At 51.1% G+C, this 20,483-nt stretch overlaps 1 protein-coding gene across 1 annotated transcript in view; it reads right to left on the reverse strand.

Moving 5' to 3' along the window:
* Positions 1-20,483, reverse strand: part of SLCO2B1 (solute carrier organic anion transporter family member 2B1) — a 56,341-nt gene that overhangs the window by 9,984 nt on the left and 25,874 nt on the right. Inside the window, exons 7-11 of the mRNA XM_060105192.1 lie at positions 19,894-20,133; positions 19,562-19,660; positions 16,389-16,579; positions 4,651-4,753; positions 67-424 (exon numbers count right to left, since the gene is read on the reverse strand). Coding sequence (XP_059961175.1) covers positions 67-424; positions 4,651-4,753; positions 16,389-16,579; positions 19,562-19,660; positions 19,894-20,133 — 991 coding nt within the window. The remainder of the gene's footprint in view (positions 1-66; positions 425-4,650; positions 4,754-16,388; positions 16,580-19,561; positions 19,661-19,893; positions 20,134-20,483) is intronic.

The following is a 20,483-nucleotide window of genomic DNA, read 5'->3' on the forward strand; positions in this document are numbered from 1 at the left end:
CCACCCCCTCCCGTGTCCCTGGCACCCTCCTGCAGCTTTTACTCACAGGCTCTTGCACATACTCACCCAGGCTGGTGGTTGATGCCTGCAATCTGGTGGGTAGAGCAGCCCATGAAGAAGAGGGGCGTGCTGAGAAGCAGGCAGAACAGAGCCCCCAGCAGGCAAAGGGTGCCGCAGTGCATGGGGCCCAGGCGGAGGCGCTTGACCAGGATACCCCCCACCACGATGCCCACAATGGCCAACGGGATGGTGAGGCAGCCTATGAGCAGGTTGGCATAGGATGCTGTGACAGAGAACTGGCGCTCCAGGAACTTGGGCAGGAAGGTGGCCATGCCTGCCACCATGGATGACATGCACACCTGGGACAGGACCACCAGCAGGAAGATGGGGTGGCGCAGGGTCCGCAGCATCACCCTGGGAAAGACTGTTGGGGTGAGGGGAGGGAAGGTCAGAGTGGGCTGGCCATGCCACGCGTTTCCATCCCACCCTGCCTGTTGAGTTTGTTCCATTCCTTCCATCCCGTCTCATTCCACTTAATTCTGTTGCATTCAGTTCCATCCCATTATATTTGACTCCTTTCCATTTAATAATATTCCAACTTTGAAATTCGGTTGCTTTCCATTCCATTGAGTTAGACTGCATTTTATTCAATTGCATTTCTTTCCACTCAGTTCTACTCAAAATGCGATTCCATGTAGTTCCCTTCTATACCATCCTATTTGATTCTATCTCATTCATCTCATCCCATCTCATATCTTCTGTTCTACTTATTCATCTCATTTTTACCCCCACTCAGTCCTTTCCATCCTGTCCTGCAATAGCTCTTTCCAAGCCAACCCAGGCCTTTGTCTTCCCTTCTGTGTCCCCAACATGGGACAGAGCCCACTCCCCTGATTTCCCCATTCCTAGTTTATGTTTCTCCACAGCACTTTACCTAACATACTACACATTTTACTCATTTAGCCATTTTACTGTCACCCCACCAGAATGTAAGCTTCATTTAGAGCAGGGATTTTTATCTGTTGTGTCAATTGCTGAATCTCCAGAGCCCAGGGTATATAGTAGGCACTCAAAAAGTACTTATGGAATGAGTGAGAGAATGAATGAATGGACATACAGACTAATAGGTGATCAAATAGCAAAATGTTGGAGCAGAATCTAAAACCTCCAGAGAAGGTGGAAGCTGAGCAGGCCTGGTGCTGGGCAGCTTCTTAGAGGTAGGACAGAGGTAGGGTCTGAAGAACGAGAGGATCTGGAGAGGTGGAGGGGAAGGAATTCCTATAGGGGCACAGCCAGGGCAAAAGCATGGAAACAAGAACAGACGAGACGGCTCTGGCTTTGAAGCCCTCCCCTCCCTTGCTGCCTCCTAAACCAATGCCTGTGTACAGGTCTCCCTCGTTGCAAGTCTGCTAAACTGAAGGGCACATGACATTGGGTTGGTCCTGAACTCTGAGCTTCAGGGCCTTCATCAGCAGGGGCAGCTGAGGTGATGGACCAGAAGGCTTTGTGGGACTCTCTCTTCACCAACAACAAAAGAGAAAGACGTGTTTCTGCCCTCAGGAGGCGAGATGAAGTTAGACATAAGGTGTGAAGGAGAGAGGAGAAAAGGCCTTTCTAAGAAGAGGCGTCAGGGCTTCTCTGGTGGTGCTGTGGTTAAGAATCCGCCTGCCAATGCAGGGGACACAGGTTCGATCCCTGCTCCGGGAAGATCCCACATGCCGTGGAGCAACTGAGCCCGTGTGACACAGCCACTGAGCCTGCACTCTGGAGCCCATGAGCCATAACTACTGAGCCCACGTGCCACAACTACTGAAGCCTGCTTGCCTAGAGCCAGTATTCTGCAACAAGAGAAGCCACCGCAATAAGACTGGGCACCACAACGAAGAGTAGCCTCCACTCACTGCAGAGAGACAAAAGCCAGAGTGCAGCAGCGAAGACTCAACACAGCCAATAAAAAAAAAAAAAAAAAAGAGGCACCAGAGGAGCTTTAAACACTTGCCAGGCTGGGCTGGTTGGGGGAGATGGCCATGGGCTCCTCTGGGCCGAGTGGGGGTGAGGGCGGGGCTCCCTTCAGTTCCTGCAGCTGCAGGGCCAGGGAGTTTCTGTCTGTCCTCAGAGCATGGCCGGAGCCAAGCCAGCTGATTCCCTAACCCCCTGGGCCTGGCCCAGTGGCCAAGAACTGTTTCCTTGGGCAGGGTGGCTGGGAACTGGGGCTGTGGAGTTCCCCCTCTTCCAGTCCCAGGCCTTTCTCCTGTCCTCAGTTCCTTGCCACACACGCAGTGCACTCAGCAGCACTCGGAGTGGGGAGGGAGTGACGCCGGGCCTTCACCCCAGCGAGCTGCTCCAGCTTCCCTCCCTCCTTGAGCTGTCCTGGCCAGGAGTAGCCTGGGCTTGGCCCAAGCTGTACGGGTGACCTCATGGTGCAGGTAGGGCCAAGAGAGGTCAGGGACTCGCCCAACTTCATCTAGGAAGGTCTGGGCCAGGCCAGGAGTTGCTGGGAGCTTCCTGGCTCCTCGTGTAAGGGTCGTTGTCCCTTCTATCCCTCCACTCCCACCGCATCCTGCTTTCCTGTGCCTCTGGCTGCCTGACTCAAGAGGGCTCCATCTCATGGACTGTTTCCATCCCATTCTTCTGTGCTCATCACTGCAGTACACTTTGTCCCCATTCTCTCTCTCTCTTCAGCATATGCAACCTGTACCTAGAACAGATGGAAAATTCCTGGAGGGCAGGGCTATGCCTTTAGTTTAGACAAGGATGCCTGAAGGGGAATTCCAGGGCTGTCTCTAGCTCAGAGACTTTCTTTCCCACTAGACAGGGGCTTCCCTTAGGTCAGCACAATGTCTCCTCCCATCAGACAAGCCAGGGCCTCTGTCCACTGAGACACTATGTCTCCCTTATCAGACAGGGGCCTCCTCCAGCAAAGAAGCCAGGTCTCCTCCATTAGACAAGTTCTCCCTCCATTCAGGGGCTATGTACCCTCCATCAGACATGGACCTGTGTCCCTCCCATCAAACAGGGCCTCTCCCAGCTCAGGGACTATGTCTCCCCCACCAGATAGCCTTTCCTTAGCTCAGGGACTGTCTTCCCCTGAATTTAGGACTCCTCCAGCAGAAGGACCATGTTTCCTCCTCCCTCTGCCTCCCCACTGGTCCTAGATGGTCAAGGCCAAGCCTTTGGATCAGACTGGCACCTCTGGAGCTCAGCAGAAAGCCCAGAAGCCAGGGTGGCTGACCAGCCACAGGGCCTGTGCCGGCCATGCCTTGGTCTCCCCTAGGATCATGTAAGAGCTGAAACCATCAGAGATAATCTGGCCCAGGACACCTGCTCCAGGATCCAATTTCAGCGACTGGCCCCAGCTTTCCTCTGGGCTGAAGCCAAAGCAATGATTAACAAGCTCTTCCATGGAACAACACACTAGGACCTTCTAGCAGCTGGGGGTGATCTGAGGTTAGGGAGCCTAAGCCCTTGCCTCTAGGCCCAGCCTCTTGGGTTCCAGGCCCCCCTTTCCCTGAGAGTACTGGAGAACCAGGGGCTAGATCACTGGCATCTCAGCATCAAAACTTAGGCCCCAAGAAGTGGGCCTAATTAACTTCCTATTGCAGAATTCCTTGGGGATGGGGGGTGGTTCAAGCAAACCCTGTGGTTTTCACCCTCCTAAACCACAGGCAACTCAATTTACTGTCCTGGGGTATGGTCAGAATTATAACAGGAGGGCAGGGGTGATGACTGAAAGAATAATTGTATCATATCAATACAAGCACAGTTTTTAAATCCATATAAAGGACCTTCCATTCATCATCCCATTTGAGTCTCCTAACAGTCCTTGAGAGAGGCAGGCAGAGCAAGGATTACTGACGCAGTCCTTCAGATGAGGAAACTCTGGTTAAAGGAGGAAAGTAACTCGTAAAAGATTGTGCGCTGGTCAGTGTCAGGGGCAGGCCTCGAAACCAGGTCTTCTGACTTGCTGTCCAGTGCTCTGGCACACCACAGGCACTCAGTTTGTGGGATCAGACTCTTTAGAAAGGATGACGTGGTCACAACATGGACCCTGGTTATTGATCAATTTAGTTCATAGTCTCAGGGTCAGAGTGATATGGATCTCACGTCTCACTGTACAGATGGAGAAACTGAGGCCCAGAGAGGAGCAAGGGCCCAGGGCAAAAGCCCAGATGTCTGGACTTCAGCCCAGAGCTCCTTTGGCCCACGCCACAGCCAAGGACTTTAATAAAAATAAATATTTACTGCGAGCCTCCTGTTTGCAGGCTCCATGGTGGGAGGAGAAGAAGGGTCACAGATGAGCCGGCACAGGCCCTGAGCCTCAGGAGCTCACTGCTTGGTAGAAGGGTTGGACAGTACAGATCTGGGCTGACACGGGAGTCCTGAGGTTCGGAGAGCCTAGAGGAGAGAGAGCCAGGCTGGGGGAAGGACAGAGTGGTGTGACCTAGAGGGACAAGAAAGATTTTAATAGGTGGCGATAAAAAAATGATGTTCCAGGCAAAGGGGACCCTTTGAGCAAAGACTGACAAGGAATGTATGGTGCTCATGAAGGACCTGTAGATGTGGAAGGTGAATCAAGAAAGGCAGGAAGGGCTGGATTCTGGACAGTCCTATGTGCCCCTCTGGCCCCACCTCTGGCCTCAGCTCACTTACCTTTGATAAACTGGATCACAGTCAAGTCTGGGGCAATCTGGGCTGGGCCATCCTTCTTCTCTGGGGACTCTCCAGGGCTCCACTCAGAGGAGGCGTCCTCAGCCTGGGAAGACACATGGTCCAGGGCAGTCAGCTGGATGCCAGGCATTCTGCTCACAGATGCTACGGGCTGGGGAAGGGAGCTCTGGGAGAGGAGAGGGCAGGGGTCTGTCACTGCCAGCAGCGTCCCATGTGCTCTTGTAGATACTTAAGTGGTTTTTGAAAAAATGGATGAAATTCCAATGGTTGAACTCTGTCATCACCATTATTAACATCGTAATAACCAACACTACCATGAAAATTCCCACCATAACCACCATCGTCATCATTATTCTCATCACCTTAAATATCACCCCCATTCACATCACCAATATCATCATAAATAAACAACCAATATAGTCCTTACTATTTTTTTTTTTTTTTTTTTTTTTTTTTTTTTTTGCGGTACATGGGCCTCTCACTGTTGTGGCCTCTCCCGTTGCAGAGCACAGGCTCCGGACGCGCAGGCTCAGCAGCCATGGCTCACAGGCCCAGCCGCTCCGCAGCATGTGGGATCTTCCCGGACCGGGGCATGAACCCGTGTCCCCTGCATCGGTAGGCGGACTCTCAACCACTGCGCCACCAGGGAAGCCCATTATAGTCCTTACTATTGTCATTGTCTCCGTCAAGGTCACTAACTGCCTGCACAATCTCACAATCGTTATCATATCGTCACTGCCACCTGACCCTTCAGAATCACCAGCAACAGCATCATTATGAGAATCACTAATATCATTATCGCTGTCTCTCACATCACTGTTATCCCTACCACTGTCTTCACCATCAGCAGCATCACCAACCTCTATCCAAGGTTATCACCACCCCGCTATCTTCAGTTTTGTATCACTCATGGCTGTCATCACTTAGAGAGTCACCATGAGAAGGGGCCTCCAGCGACCATCCTGTTCCATCCTGTCTGCTGCCACAGGAAGGGAACTGGGGTGGGAGAGCCAAGAGGCAACAGCCCCCTCCTCCTTTTGGGTGAATCAGACCACACCCAGAGGGGTTTGCTCAGCCCTGCGACCACTATGAGGAAGCTCAGGGCTAGCCTGTAGTGTGCCCCCCACCTAGGTGAGGACAGCCTCTGTGCAACTCCTGAAAAAAAGGTCTCTGATCCCAGAAAAGAGAAGACTAGGGGTAATACAGCTATGGTCTTCTGATTGCACCAAAGAGGGTAGGAAATAAGGATAAATAATGGTTAATGGTTACTAAGCACTTACTACCATCCCAGCGCTATTCTAATGACAAATCCATTAACTCATTGAAACCTCACAGCAACTTTCTGAAGTAGGTACCATTGTAATCCCTATTTTTCAGGAGATAGAAGTGAGACACAGAGAGATGAAGTAACCTGCCTGGTCACACAACTAGTAAGTGGTTTGGCTAGGATTTGAACCCAGACAGCTTGACTCCAGGGCCTGTGTGCATTTGGCTGGTTCACCCTAAGGGCAGGGGGAACCAAGGCCCTGAGTGAACCAGCACTAAGTGTTGGGTACTCTGCCTGCCTTACTCCAATACAGCAGTGCTTTCAGGCAGGTACTATAACTGTACCCATTTTTTATATGAGGAACTAAGTCTTAGAGAAGTTGCTTCTGGCACAGGGTCATTCAAGTATAAGTGATCAAGTGGGGTCTGATTTTCTACATTTTTCTGTGGAGCCTGAGACCAAGATTAGAAGCAACAAGTTCCATGGAGAAAGACTGAAGCCCAATGTGACGAGCAGCTTGGATGAGGCTGCCCTGGGAGGAAGTGAGTTCCCCATCCCTAGGAGCATGCAAGCACAAACTGACTTCACCCTGGGGTGCTATATACCATGGGGAAGGGTGGGTTGGGCTGGAGAACTCATCTGAGGTCTCTGGTTCTGCCTCTTCTCTCCCCACAGAGCCTCTGTGAGGTCCCCATAAGCTTCACCCTCTGGCTGGTGTCTGACACCTTCTCTTCTGTCTCCCATCTTTTTTTTATTTTAAGGGAGCAAATACTGGAGCTCCCCACATTTCAGAACCTCCATGTGGAACCCCACCCTGGGAGTGCCCTGTTCCAAGCCTCTTCCACCTCACTTCCAGGTGTTGGCTGGCTCAAGGCTGGCCCTGACCCAGCAGGGAAATTCATTCAAACATCCATTCAAGTGTGTTTGTCCCCCGTGGGCTTCTCCCTTCCTCGTCTCTACTTTTATTCCAGCAGGTACTGGGCTCTGAGTTTCCTGGCCTCAGGGGAGTTTCGTGGCAGGGCAGAAAGTCATGGTTGCAAGGTTTTCCTTTCTGGCTTTTGTTTCCAAAGTCTGATGCCATTGAGAAGATTACTCTGGGTGTTTTGGGGGGTGGGGAGGGGGGCTGTGAGGAGAGGGAGAGGAGAGAGGGGTTCCCTGAGAAGCAGGAAGCCACATAGCCTCTGCGACAGTACCCAAGGAAGCAGTTCACTTCTGAGGGGCAGGCTGCAGAATGACTTAAGGAAGCTGGGTCCCCATGCTCCCAGCCACATGGAGCTTCTCAGCTCCTAGCACGTTAAGGGGGATCACATGGACCAGGATGGATTGAGGCTGATACCTGCTAGGGGTGCGGTGGGGGTGAGGATAGGACCTCCCTGGTGCCTGGACACCCTGTAAGACCTCAGGACCTTTGCTTCACCTTGGTGGGGGAGCTCTGAGAAAGGCTGAAGTTGAATTTCCTACTGAGCCAGGAGGATGGGCATTCAGAGTAGAAGTTAAGTTGATTTTCAGAGAAAAATAACTATCTATCTTATACACACTTAGGGTCTGAGTAAAACCTTGTTCAGTGTCTCTCCCTTGCTGAACTCTGAGCTCTGCAAGAGCAGGGACCACGTTTACCTTGTTCTCTGTTGAAACTCTGATGCCTAGCACAGGGACTGGAGTGAAATAGTGGATGTCTGTGAAACATCTATGAAAAGAAGGAGTGCAAGAGATGGCTCCCACAGGCAGTGGGTGCAGGCAACGCCTGGAAGGAAAATGAGAACATCAACAGGAGATGCTATTGTGCTGGCAGCAAACTCAGAGAGGGCTGCTGGTTCAAGGGCGGGCAAAGGGTCCACACTGAGCCCCCAGGGCCTAGCAGAACGGAGACTCCAGGCATGCCAGGCCACTGGTATGTGGGCTGGTGGCCCCTGCTCCAGCCTCACTGGGACCTGCAAAGGAAGGAGACTTACACGCCACACAGGAGCAAATAAGTTGTGAGGTTAGGTAATGCCGACTAAAACCTGGCACTTGCCGTCTGCCTCTACCTCTACAAGGACTAAATCACAAGCCGCTGTGACCGCTGACCTTCAACATCCCCTGAAAGGAGTTCAGGGTGGAGACCAGGAATAAGACACGCTGTGCTCTGGGAATAACTGGCAGAACAGGCCTTCAGATAGTTAGATATTTTCAGGAGAAGATTTTATGAGCCCAGTTTGTGCATCTCCTCATATCTAGAAAAGCACTAAAATCCTTCATGGTGATGTCTGCTCCTAGCAGCAACCTTCTACAAATATGTGTGCTTGATTGCATGTACCACACCTCCCTCCCCAGCTTCACCAAAATCACATACATACTGACCTTCCCCCCTACCTCTTTGGAGCAGTTTCTCAGAGATATCTGAAATGCTGTCTCCCAGGCTATAGTCCTCATTTTGCCCCAAATAAAACTTAATTCACAACTCTCATGTTGTGCTTTTTTTTTTTCAGTCAACAGTAACTTGCACAACATCACACAACTAGCAAGTGGCAGAACTAAGATCTGAGCTCAAGCCTGCCCGAGTCGAAAACTTACACTTTATCCACGAAGCCTTGTGAATCAGAAGTAGGGTGCAGGGCTGGCAGAATTAGGAGGCACCTTCGTGGGGTGATGTGAAGGGGCCTGAAATCTGAGTCTTGTTTCTCTGGATAAGGCACTGTGGGTCTATTATTCATTTATATCTCAGAGCTGTGCTGTCTGATGCAGCCAGCAGCCGCATGTGGCCACTGAACACGGGAACTATGGCTGGTCCAAATTGAGATGGGCCGTAAGTGTAAACTACACATTGCATTTCAAAGACTCGGTATGAAAAAATGGAACGGAAAATATCTCACAATTAGTTTTTTATAGTTATGATATGCTGAAATGAGCATATTTTAAATATAATGGATTAAAGAAAATTCTTCTTCAAATTAATTTCTTTTCCTTTTGAATGCGGCTACTAGACCATTTAGAACAACATTTGTGGCTCACGTGATATTTCTTTGGGACATGCTGCTTTAAGGAGAATTAGAGAATCTCCTTATTCTGTTCTCAGTCCTAGCCAAGCTGTGAGAGAGCGTGTGGGAAGGTCCAGGGTCCCGGAGCGAGAGGGGTGCTGCCCTAGGAATGGAAGTAAGAAGGGTGGGGATAGATTGACAACTTCCTAGGTTTCCTATCAAGGAGAGGCAGTCTTGCCCTTCAGACAGGCAACATCTTGTGAGTTCCTTGCCTGGGGTTCCTTGTCCCCAAGTAAACAGTAAAAACAACCACAGTGTCATCTGCAGCCACATGTATAACCCTATGTGGTCTACACTGCACTTTCACATCCACCCTGTCATTTAATTCCCACAACAGTCTAGTGTGGGGACTATTACTGCACTTGTTTCACAGAAGAGGAAGCAGAGGTCCCCAAAGGGCAAGTGTCACCCAGGGAGTAATTGGAAGACTAGGCTTTATTACCACCCCCTGTGCCCATATTGACCTCTGGGCTTTGGGGATGGGAGGGGAGGGACAGAACTTCAGGGGTTGCGGGGTCAGGAGGGCATCCAGGCAGAGGTGAGCTCTGGGATTGGAGAGATAGGAAGGGAATGGTTATTTGAAACAGGGACATATACTAGCAGAAGGGCAGGGGTGGGAAGAGGGGTGTCTGGGAAGTGGGAGAAACTAACTGACGACAGCCAAGAACCTCTCAAGAGCCTCTCGGGACAGAAGCAGAGTGGTTCGGAGGGCCAGGCTGAGGGACTTGGGCTTTCTTCTGTGGGTGCTGGGAACACTGACCTCCAGCCCCTGTCTCTGTGTTCTCCAGAAGTTTCCGCTTCTCTCCCCACATCTGTTTTGAGGACTTCCAACTAATAGTGGGCCCAGAAACAAGAATCATCGAGCCTCTGCTCAGAGTGGGGCTCAGAGTATGACCAATCTGGGCTGTGGTTTCCCCAGGTCAGCAGGTCTGGGCTGAGGGAGACTGTCAGAACTTCCCCTCTCGGGCTGTGTGCTGACTGCTGCAGCCCGTGGGACCTGGGACGCTGTGTGTGGTCCAGCACGAGGAAGGTCCCACTGCCTGTGGGGCCTCAGGGGGCCCAGGAGCTGTCCTTAGAGGAAGCTGGGTTCCTTGAAGGCTCTGGGCCGGGGCTGTGATCCCAGACCCACGGAGCCAGCGCTGACCCTGGTGGGTGATGTGGAACTCTCTGCCAGCCCTCAGTTTCCGTCACATCTGGCCACAGGAAGCAGCCACAGGGATGGGGTTATCTGTTTAACCTCCTATCCTCTATGGGAGAGAGATCATGTCTTCTTAGCAGAGGTCCTGGACATCTGAGCTTCTTTGAGGGAGCGCTGTGCTCCTGGCTCTCTTACAATGGGATTCTTGCAACTGGCCGCGCCTCTTTTACCTGTGGCTACCAGAAAGCTCAGGACCAAATAAGTGTTTCAACGAGTGGTCTTGGTCTTGATTGAGTGACTCAGCACAGGCCCTTCAATGGTTCTTCCTGGGCCTGAATCCCAGCTCCACCTTTCACTGGCCATGCCACCAGGTTATTTAATCTCTCTGTAACTCGGTCCCTCGGGAGTAAAATGGGGGTAATAGCTGAACCTATTTCATAGGTGGGTTATAGGGATTAAATGGGCTAATTCATGCAAAGGGCTTAGAACAGTGGATGGTACAGAGTAGGCAGTACATGTTGGCCTAATTTCTCACTCTCTTACTAGTACTGTACATGTATTTGGTGTGAGCTGTCTCAAACTTTTTATGGAATATAGTGGAAGTAGGATATAGAAAAGCATCTGAGAAGAATATTGGAAAAAAAGGTAATTTTTCCTTTTAAGAGCTGGCCTAGTCCATGCTAAGAACAAGCACTCCTGGTTACTGAGCCTGCATGTCAGGTATTGAACCACCCACCTCAACACTTTGCCTCATCTCCTTCTTACAAACCCCCCAAAATATAGATTGTATGCTTATACCCATTTTATAGATTTCAGACTTAGTAAGTGACAGAGTCAGAATTCATACCCAGGTCAGGATGGTGCAGACAAAACTGCTGTTGGCCTTCCTCCCTGCCACTAAGCGATGCCTCCAACTCAGACACTAAGGAAACACTTACATGGTGCCTCATGGGCCAGCTCAGCTACCAAACACCTCTCTCCTTTAGCCTCAGTCTCCTCCTCTCTCATTTGGTGGTATTGGACTAAACCAATGTTTTTAAAACTGGTTTTTGCAACAGAACCCTTTTCCCAAGTGAAATCTCACTCAAGAGACTGGTATAAAAACACTGAAAAGTAGAACTGGTCTGATTGAAGTGTGTGTGTGTGTGTAGGAGAGGAAGGTCCTTAGTCCTGCTGGGGGACCCCTCTCTTCAGTCTCCCTATGGTGGCACCCTTTGGGTTCTATGGGGTGCAATTTGAAAACCACTTGAGCAGATCACTCCAAAGGGTCTTCCAGCCCCAGTGTATGAGGAAGCTCTGATCTACACCAGGCCAGGGAGAGGAAGGCTCTCTTCAGCCCTTTGGGGCCAAGACCTGGCCTTGTACAGATGGGTGCAGGGAGAGGTGGTGCTGGCCAAACTCTGGGCACAACCTTGACCCTCTCTGGGCCTCAATCCCTCTGTCTGAAAGAAGGAGTGGGCGTGGAACTGGATGATCACACAGGTCCTTCTACCTTAGAGAGCTGAGGTGGGGTGAGGGGGGAGTCACAGGCTTGGGTCACCTGGGATGGGGAAGGAAACAAGAGGGCTCCCAAGCTGGCTGGGAGGGCTCTGGAGGCAGTGCCAGCAAGGGAGAGACTCCAGGCAGAGGGAAGACCTGTGTCACCCTGAATCTCACAGGGGCTGCAGTGGGAGCACAAAGTCCCAGGGGAACAGGGGCCTTCCGCCTGGGCAGACCCCAACAGACGGGCCCTAAGTCCTAGGTTTTCAAGACCATTGCCACTGCCCACTCCTGTCCCCATCCCTGAACATTTTCCCAAAGAAGCACATCAAGGTTAATGACTGGGAGACAATGGATTTCATAGACTCAGGCCAAAATTGTAGCTATTTAGAAATGTGAATTTTGGGAGTCACACAGCATTTGAGGCACAGAATCTTAGAATAATAGAACATAAAACTCGAGAATCTTCAACTACTAGAAACATAGAACTTTAAAACCAGGTAATATTCTAATCCCAGATTCTGGGATATACCCCAGAATAACAGACACTGAGGCTGCTGGGAAATATGACAGAGGCCAGTGGTGCTCAGAGTCTGGGTAGGGACACAGGATCTCCAGGGGATCTGTTCTCAGCCCCTGGTCCAGCCCGAAGGGTAGCTCAGAAGGGCCTAAGGAGAGCACAAGAGGGCTGCTGGCTGAATGGGATCCTACAGCCACAAAGCTATATGGGCCCAGTTGACCTGCTAGGGAGCCCCTAAGAGGCCATCTTTACTCTATGGGCTCTGCAGAGCCATGTGCCAGGAGTCCGGCAGCTTGACAGGACCTTAGAAACTGGCTAATTGTAGACAGGGAGACTGAGGCCTGAGAGAGGTGAGGCCTGCCCTGGTTCACTTCTAGAAAGACGTCTGGGTGGCCACCTGAGCTCTGAGGTCACAGACACATGGACAGAGCCAAAGGCAGGAAGCAGAGCTCCTGCCCCTCCCATGCCAATATGGCCTCCCCCATCCCCCATCCCATAGTCTTCTCTGTGGAGACTATTAATCCCCTCCGCCCTGGCAGAGGACTCTAAGCACTGGCCATGGGAGAAACCTGAGCTGTCATCCAGTCATCCTCCGTCTGTCTGCTCCTGGCCTTCTTTCACTACCTGAGAGCTCCTTGGGGCAAGGGCTGTGGGATACACCCCTCAGTCCTCCTGTAAAAGTGCTCATGTACTGCCCCATAGGCAGGGAGCCATTTAAAGGAAACACCAGTGAAGCTGCCAGAGCTAGCAGACTTTGTCCAGTCTTCTGCGTATCGTACAGACAGGGAGACGGAGGCCAGAGACCTTCTCTGGGTCACGCAATCCTTATATAATATACCACTATCTCCTGGATACCAGTAAAAGCTGCATTTACTTCTAGGAGGGTATTTAGAGGATCCCTGAGCCTGGGAGGAGGTGCTTGAAGGGACTTCAGAAATAGTTCCCCACTTCACTTTCTTCCCTTGCCTGTTCCTACTCCCGTGGAAGATACACATCCCATGTATGAGGACCTGGACTTTCTGGCTGCCGATTTTGCCTAACTGGGCCCTTCCTCCTGGTCCATCCCCCTCCCCATCAGTGGCCTGAGTGGGCTGGGCCAGCCCAAGCAACTGCAAGCAGACCCAGCCTAGGCAGCCTCAGGAGGCGGGGGAACAGTTCCTCCCACATCAATATTTATTGCCTGAATGCTGCTGGAAGCAGATCATCATGTTCTCAGCCATCGGTTCTTTTTTAAGAACCTCTCACCACCTTCCCTCCACACTCCCCATCCCCGATGTGCTGAGAGAATGAATCCAGACAGCCAGACAGGTTCACAGCGAGGGAGCCAGGGTTTCAAGTCATCACAGAGACACAGCTCTAAAAATCTGAATCTCTGCATCACAGCAGCTTCGACTCAAGGAATAGTGCATTCTCAGAATCCGAGGCACACAGAATACTGCTCCAGGAATCTAAACTCGGCATCATACACAACAGAACAGAATGGGGAAGTGACTTGCTCAAGGTCACATGACTGACTTATGACTGAGCCCAGCATAGCCGAGGCTCGCCCTTGTTTCTTCCACCTCTTCTACCCCATGGCTCAAGTGGCACTTCTTCTCTGTTCAAATTCAGAACAGAGAAGTGCCCCTTCTCTGTGGCAAGACCCAGCTTGGAGATTACCCATAACTGGCAACCCAGTCTCTTTCCTTCCTTCCTCTGTGATCACCCTTGCTTCTAAGAACTCTTCCCCAAGTTCCAGGAATTTCTTCTCATTCATATTTTGGCGTGAGCTAGGCAGGACCAGGAAGGACCATCCGTGGTTCCAAGCTGTCTTCTTCCCCTGAAACTGGTCTCTCTCCAACGCCTGCCTCGCCTGCCTCTGAACCAGCATCAGCCCTTCGCTGCCTCTGGGATGCCCGTCCCATAGTAGAGCAAGATCCAGGTCTGTGTAGTCCCCCTCCTGCGTGGCTCTTTGGACTCATCCCCACACCCTGCCTTACCGACAATGCACTGGTTCCTGCCTGGACCAACACCACACCTATCACATCAATCTCCCTGCCCCCAGCTGCTCTCTGCACACTCCCCTGTCCCTTCCAATCCCTTCTGTTCTTAGCACCTGGTGCTAAAGCCATAGGACTCCCTCCAGGGCTACCCACTGCTCTTGAAGCTGGAAGGCAAGCCTTTTCCTGTTCTGGCCCCTGCTGGCTGTCCCAACAACAATTTTCTTTGGTCCCCCCAACCCCATGTATATAGCCTCTGCTGCAGCAGCGGGTGGGAGATGGGTTGGTGAAGGCAGCCAGGTGTAGTATCAGAATGACTTGGGGTCAAGTCCCAGCTTGTCCAGGCAGAGACATTTTCAGCCCTTCCTCTTAGGCCTATATTTTCTTGCTCTAAGGATGAGGCACTATCTCACATTACAGCAAACATATTCAAATGCACCAACCTGCAACATTAAATTGAATTATTCTTGCTGCAAAATATTTGACAGGATTTTTAAAAATTGTCCCTTTGAAATTGAATTACTTAGCAACAACTAACTTCCTTAATTTATGACTGTTTGTGATTTCTCAAAATCCTGGCACAGAGGTCCTAAAACTCTTGTAAATAAGGGTGTTAGGAGAATCTTTTGATCTAATATTTAGTCTTTGATCCCGGTTCCTGACACAGAGCTCCTAAGATCGTAGTTTCCTGAGTGGTAAGAGCATCTGACACCGAGCCCCGAAATCCCCTGGAATTTCCTGGTGATAGGAACATCTTTTGTTTTAATAAGGTGACTCTGGTGGGCTCCTGGATGAGGGCTGGTCACCAGAAGGACCAAGCCATGATTGGAAGCTTGGAACTTTCAGCCTACCACCGTCCCCTAATTCTGCAGAGAGGAGAGAGAGGCTAAAAGGGAGTTAATAATCCATCATGTGTACATGATGAAGCCTCCATAAAAAATCCCAATAGTATAGGGTTCAGGGAGCTTCTAGGTTGGAGAACACAGCCAGGTGGGTGATGTACCCAGCTCTACAGGGACAGAGCTCCTGTGCTCGGCACCCTCCCAGACCTCACCCTATGTATCTCTTTATCTGGCTGTTCATCTGTATCATTTACCATATCCTTTATTATGTAATAAACTGGTATATATAAGTCAGTGTTTTCCTGAGTTCTGTGAGCCACTCCAGCAAACAGTCAAATCCACAGAAATATTGCGTGGGGACAGGTAAAGGTAAACCAGGAGTATTTTTCCTTTATACTCCCAGACTTGGGACAAAAGAAAGTCTAATGCACAAATTTTCAGAATGTAATGAAATGTGTGTGAGTATTAAAGAAAAGTTAATGAAGCTGACGCTAATGACATACCATTGAGCTTTTATAAGACGTTTCTGTTTTGTCTTCTTTTGTATTTTAGAGCCAATTTATTGTTTTTCGGGCCTCGTGTTTTTGTGGGTCCCTGGAAAACTTAGAGGTCCCTGGACCAGAATCATCTCTCCTGCCCAGTGGCCTCACATGGTCCTGCCTTCTCCTACTACCTGTGACCTTGAGCACATCCTTGCACCTTCTGGGCCTCAGTGTCATCCTCTGAGGAAAGACCATGAGCCGAGTAGCAGAATTCAGTGAGATACCCCTGCAGTACCTCGCCAGTTGTTACTTATCTTAACAACTTCTCTGTCTCTTAAAGAGACTCCGTCCTCAGAGTCCAGACTGTGCCTGGTTTAAGTAAGGGTGGAGACCATGTGCTGAGCCCCAGGGTCCAGACTGACGCCTGGCCCCAGGGAGGCACTCAGTACATGTCTGTCCCCTCACTGTCCCTGAAAAGGCCAGGTTCATTTCTATAGCCAAATCCTTTGCCCAGGCTGTTTCCACACCAAGAATGCCCCTCCCTTTCCTTTCCATGCTTCCACACGTCCTTCATTGTCCAGTTCGACTCCCCTCTCTTTAGAAAAGCCTTCCCAGACCCTCCTGCAAACCCTCCACCTCCTCCCAGTTCTCGACATTGCTATAGCACGTTCCGAATCTACCAAACACTTTAAGCAACAAGCAGAGAGGCGGTAGGGTAGTGGTTAGAATGAGGGGAGTAGGCTCAGACAGGGTTGGGTTCTAGTTCCAGCACTGTCCTTGCTGGTCTCGTGATCTTGGGTAGGTCACTTCCATCTCTGGCCCTCGAGCTCCTCAGCTGTGAGGGGCAGGAAATGCACACTGTGCAGGGACGTCGGGGAGATGGCTTTGTAAGCTGTGACGTGCAGTGCCCAGGAGGGATGGAGTTTAAAGTTATAAAGGAGGACAAGTGGGTTGGGGGTGGAGCCTGGACTAGAGTGGGGCATGGAGGGGGCTTACTTTGCTGACAGGTGGGTCTGAAACTGCCAAGACCTTTCGCCGGAAGCGAAGCTCATGCTTCTCCTTGGGCATCTCCTTGGGGAAGAAGAAGTAGGGGATGGCAGCCAGGGCCACCGTGCCAGCGGAGATGAGAAAGCCCAACCACCAGGCACCCACCCATCGGGGGTCCTTTGAGGTCAGGCTGATGCCACCTAGAAGAGAAGACCATGTGATATTAGGGTCAGGATGGGCTGTCACTTCTTGGCCACCACCCTGGGACTGGCCTCTTGAGACATGAAGTGGCCTGTGCTGGGAGTCAGGAGATCTGAGTTCCAGTTGTGCCTCTGCCAGTTAATATATCCTGTGTGACCTTGGGCAAGTCCCTGACCCTTCCTGGGCCTCAACTTTTTCAACTATTAAGGCAATGTGTGTCGTGGTCAAGGTCATGGACTTTGGAAATGGACCGCTGGGTCTGAATTCCATTACTAACATAACCTTGGGCAAGTTACTTAACCTCTTGGTGCCTCAGTTTCCTCCTCTGTAAAGTACAGATATTAGTAGCACTTACATCATAAGGCTGATGTGAGAATCATAGAAACTAATACGTGTAAAGCACTTAGAATAGTGCTGGCATGTAGAATGTCTACATGGGTGTTTTCTCTTTGCTTACTGTTACTACTGTGATTATTATTACGAAACTGATGGCTAGGATGACTCTTGTGGTTCTCAGACCTGCACGATGATTAAAATCACAAGGGGTGCTTGTCAAAAAAACCTGGCCTTACCCATGACCAGCTCAGAACTGCCACAGGATGGGGTGGGAAGGCGACCAAAGAATCTGTGCCTTTAACAAGTTCCCCACCTACTGTATAGCACAGGGAGAAAAAAAAAAAAAAAAAGAAGGTACAATCTGTTTGCAGGACATATATTAAGTTAATCTTAAAAATGCATTCCAATATACATTATGTGTAGACAAATACTGTTTGATTCCACTTATACTTGGTACCTAGAAAAGTCAAATTCATAGAGTCAGAAAGTACATTGGTAGATGCCAGAGGCCAGGGGGTAAGGGTGAGGGTGGGAATGGGAGGTGGGGATGGGGAATGGGGAGTTAGTGTTTAATGGGGACAGAGCCTCAGTTTAGGAAGGTGAAGAATTCAGGAGAGGGAGGATGGTGAGAGTTGCATAACAATGTGAATGTACTTAATGCCACTGAACTATGCAGTTAAATATGGTTAAAATAGTATGTTTTATATTATGTGACTTTTACCACAATAAAAAAAATTAAAAAAAATTCCCCAGGTGATTTTGATCCCCCTCCAGGTGTAATTAGGACAAGATTATCCCAGGTGTACCTCCTGACTGGAGTGCCCATCTCTCCCATTAGACCTCTTGACCCCAAGACTGAGTTGGGTACCTCCTCCTTCAACTACCACAGCATCTGAAAACACTTTTTTTTTTTTTTTTTTTTTTTTGCAGTACGCGGGCCTCTCACTGTTGTGGCCTTTCCCGTTGCGGAGCACAGGCTCCGGACGCGCAGGCTCAGCGGTCATGGCTCACAGGCCCAGCCGCTCCGCGGCATGTGGGATCTTTCCAGACCGGGGCACGAACCCATGTCCCCTGCATCGGCAGGCGGAATCCCAACCACTGCGCCACCAGGGAAGCCCTGCAAACACTTTCTAACAATACAGATGCATGATGACACCAACCCCATGAGTGGGGCTGATTCCCAGGTGCTTGATCCTGAGCTCCTCCTGGACAGGGGCCAGAGTACACAGTCAGCACTCAGCAAATGCATCTGTAAAACTGGGGACAAAGTTGGCTTCTGCACTGATTTCCTCCTCCACTTATTATTCCCCTGGCTTCTGTGCCAGGCTGGTGGGAACTCACACACACATCTCAGATCCGCTTCTCACATACCAGTCTGTGCCTGCAGTCGATATGACCCACCCAACCCATGCAATCCCCCAGAGAGAAAGAAGGACTAGGGAGGTGGCACAATGGTCCACAGGAATGCCACATCTGCCTGTGAAGGTGGCATAGCTGCCAGGATGACGTCAACAGAGCCAGAAACATGCCCCCATCCCCTGAGCTGGGGTGTGTCTGGGAAACTGACTCCTGACTCCCAAGACTGTTCCATTGAGGGAGAGAGGAGTTACAACCAGAGTCCACATTTGGCTCCTGGCCCAGCTTTCTAGAAGGAAGGGAGGTGGGGCAGTGTTATCCCTAGCGACTCTTGTTCAGAGCTGCCCAGGCCTGTCCTGACTGGAGGCACCCATAGGCAAAAGCCAGAGAACAAGAAACAGAATCTGCCTGTCCATCTACCTGTACATGTGTCACCTGAGGCTTCTAGGGCTTGCTGGAAAGTCTCCAGGTGAGGGATGGGACATCTGAGCAGCACGATGCAGAAGGCAGGGCTGGGGGCTCAGAGCTACTTGGTGTGACCAGAGGCAGCTGAGATGCCCCAGTGACCTCTTATAAAAAAATTCTACTCCCACTCCTCACAGAGCACCAGAGCTCTGGGATCCCCAACACTCCTCCCTCCTGGCTGCCTTCAGACCCAGCTTCAGTTCCACTCCTTGGCCCACACTGACCACTACCTGGATCAGAGACCGCTATTCCCCACACAGTGCCCTCAGCACAGGTTGTCAGGCTCTGAGGTGGTCAGAGCTGGAAGGGTCCTTAGAGGTCACCCAGTGGATTTCCCACCTGAGATGGCCAATGTAGCTGAGTCCTGCTCCAAAGTTCTCTCCGGCATGCCAGTGTCCTCTCTGTGTCCTGAGGCTTGTCCCCTCACAGATGGGAGTGCCCTACAGGCCAAGAAGGGTATGTGGCCCTGTCTGCTCCACAGCGTATCTGAGCAGGGGGCTGGGGGCCTGGGGGAGCTCAGGGGTGGAACGAGGTGAAGACACATAACAATAGTGACAACAACTAGAAATCTCCATCTGACGGCTCCTTATAGCTTATCTCCACATTCTCACTGCATTCTGATTAGAGCTTTGGGAGGTGGGCGGGACAGAGAGCATCTCAAAGATGGGAAAGCTGAGGCTCAGAGAGGTTAAGAGGCATGTCCAAGGTCATGGGGTTGCTGGGATTTGAACCTGGGTCCCCTGGCTCAGTGTCTCCTATGAGACCAGTGGTCAGTCAGCTATGTCTATGTGCCCCTGGGGACAACTGTGTGCTCTGAGGCTCACCTTCTGGCATTCGATCAATGTCCACGTAAAGGCGCAGCATGAGGCTGCCCAGCCCATAGGCCATGCCTGGCCCCATCATGGTCACTGCAAACAGGATCCCTGCAACAGGAAGCCTAGGTTAGACCCCTCTAGCCCGGCTTCCCTCTGCAGGTTAGTGCCTGCCCAGCCTCCAGCGGGCAAGAGCAGCCCATCTCCCCTGGTCAGGGCCGGAGAGCTCTCCAGGGCTTCTCTGGCCCTTTACCAGCCACATGGGGCAGAGGTCAGGGACTCATACTTAGCCCAACCTGGGCCGGGCCCTCCCTCAGAGCCCGAGGGGTGGGACAGGTCCTCACCGAGGTAGAGGGGTGAGTTGCTGTTGTGGGCAAAGTCATCAATGTAGGAGATGCCAAAGGGCTGAATGGGTACCCCGCCCACGCCGAGCAGGGTCTGGGCCGTGAGCATTATTCCCACCACGGCCAGATGCTGGACCTCTGTGTAGCCTGAGCAGCTGCTGTTGGATGGGGCCGGAGCTGAGGTTGGGACCTTAGTGGTGGGCAGGCACAGGGAGGCCTCAAAGTCCTGTGGCATGTCTGCTGAGAGATGATAAAAAATATTAGGACAATACCTAAGACTTATATAGCACTTACTGATGCAAGGTACTGTTCTAAATGCCCTGTATATAAATCATCTGACCCCTACAACAAACCCAGAGAAGGGGTGCTCTCATTACTCCCATTTTACAGATGAGAAAACTGATGCTCAGATAGCAACTAGCAAGGGTTAGAGCCAGGATTGGAACCCAGGCAGTCCAGCTTTGAGTCCATGCCCTTAAACTGCCCTATGCCACCTCTCTGAGCAGAGGTATGTGGAAGTGCCATATCGCAACAGTGGCTCTTAGGTGGGGGGGGTGGGGGCGGTTGAAGGAGGTGGAGTTTGAACTGGG

The sequence above is a fragment of the Mesoplodon densirostris genome, chromosome 7 (genome assembly GCF_025265405.1).
Source record: "Mesoplodon densirostris isolate mMesDen1 chromosome 7, mMesDen1 primary haplotype, whole genome shotgun sequence".
Lineage (NCBI taxonomy): Eukaryota > Metazoa > Chordata > Mammalia > Artiodactyla > Ziphiidae > Mesoplodon > Mesoplodon densirostris.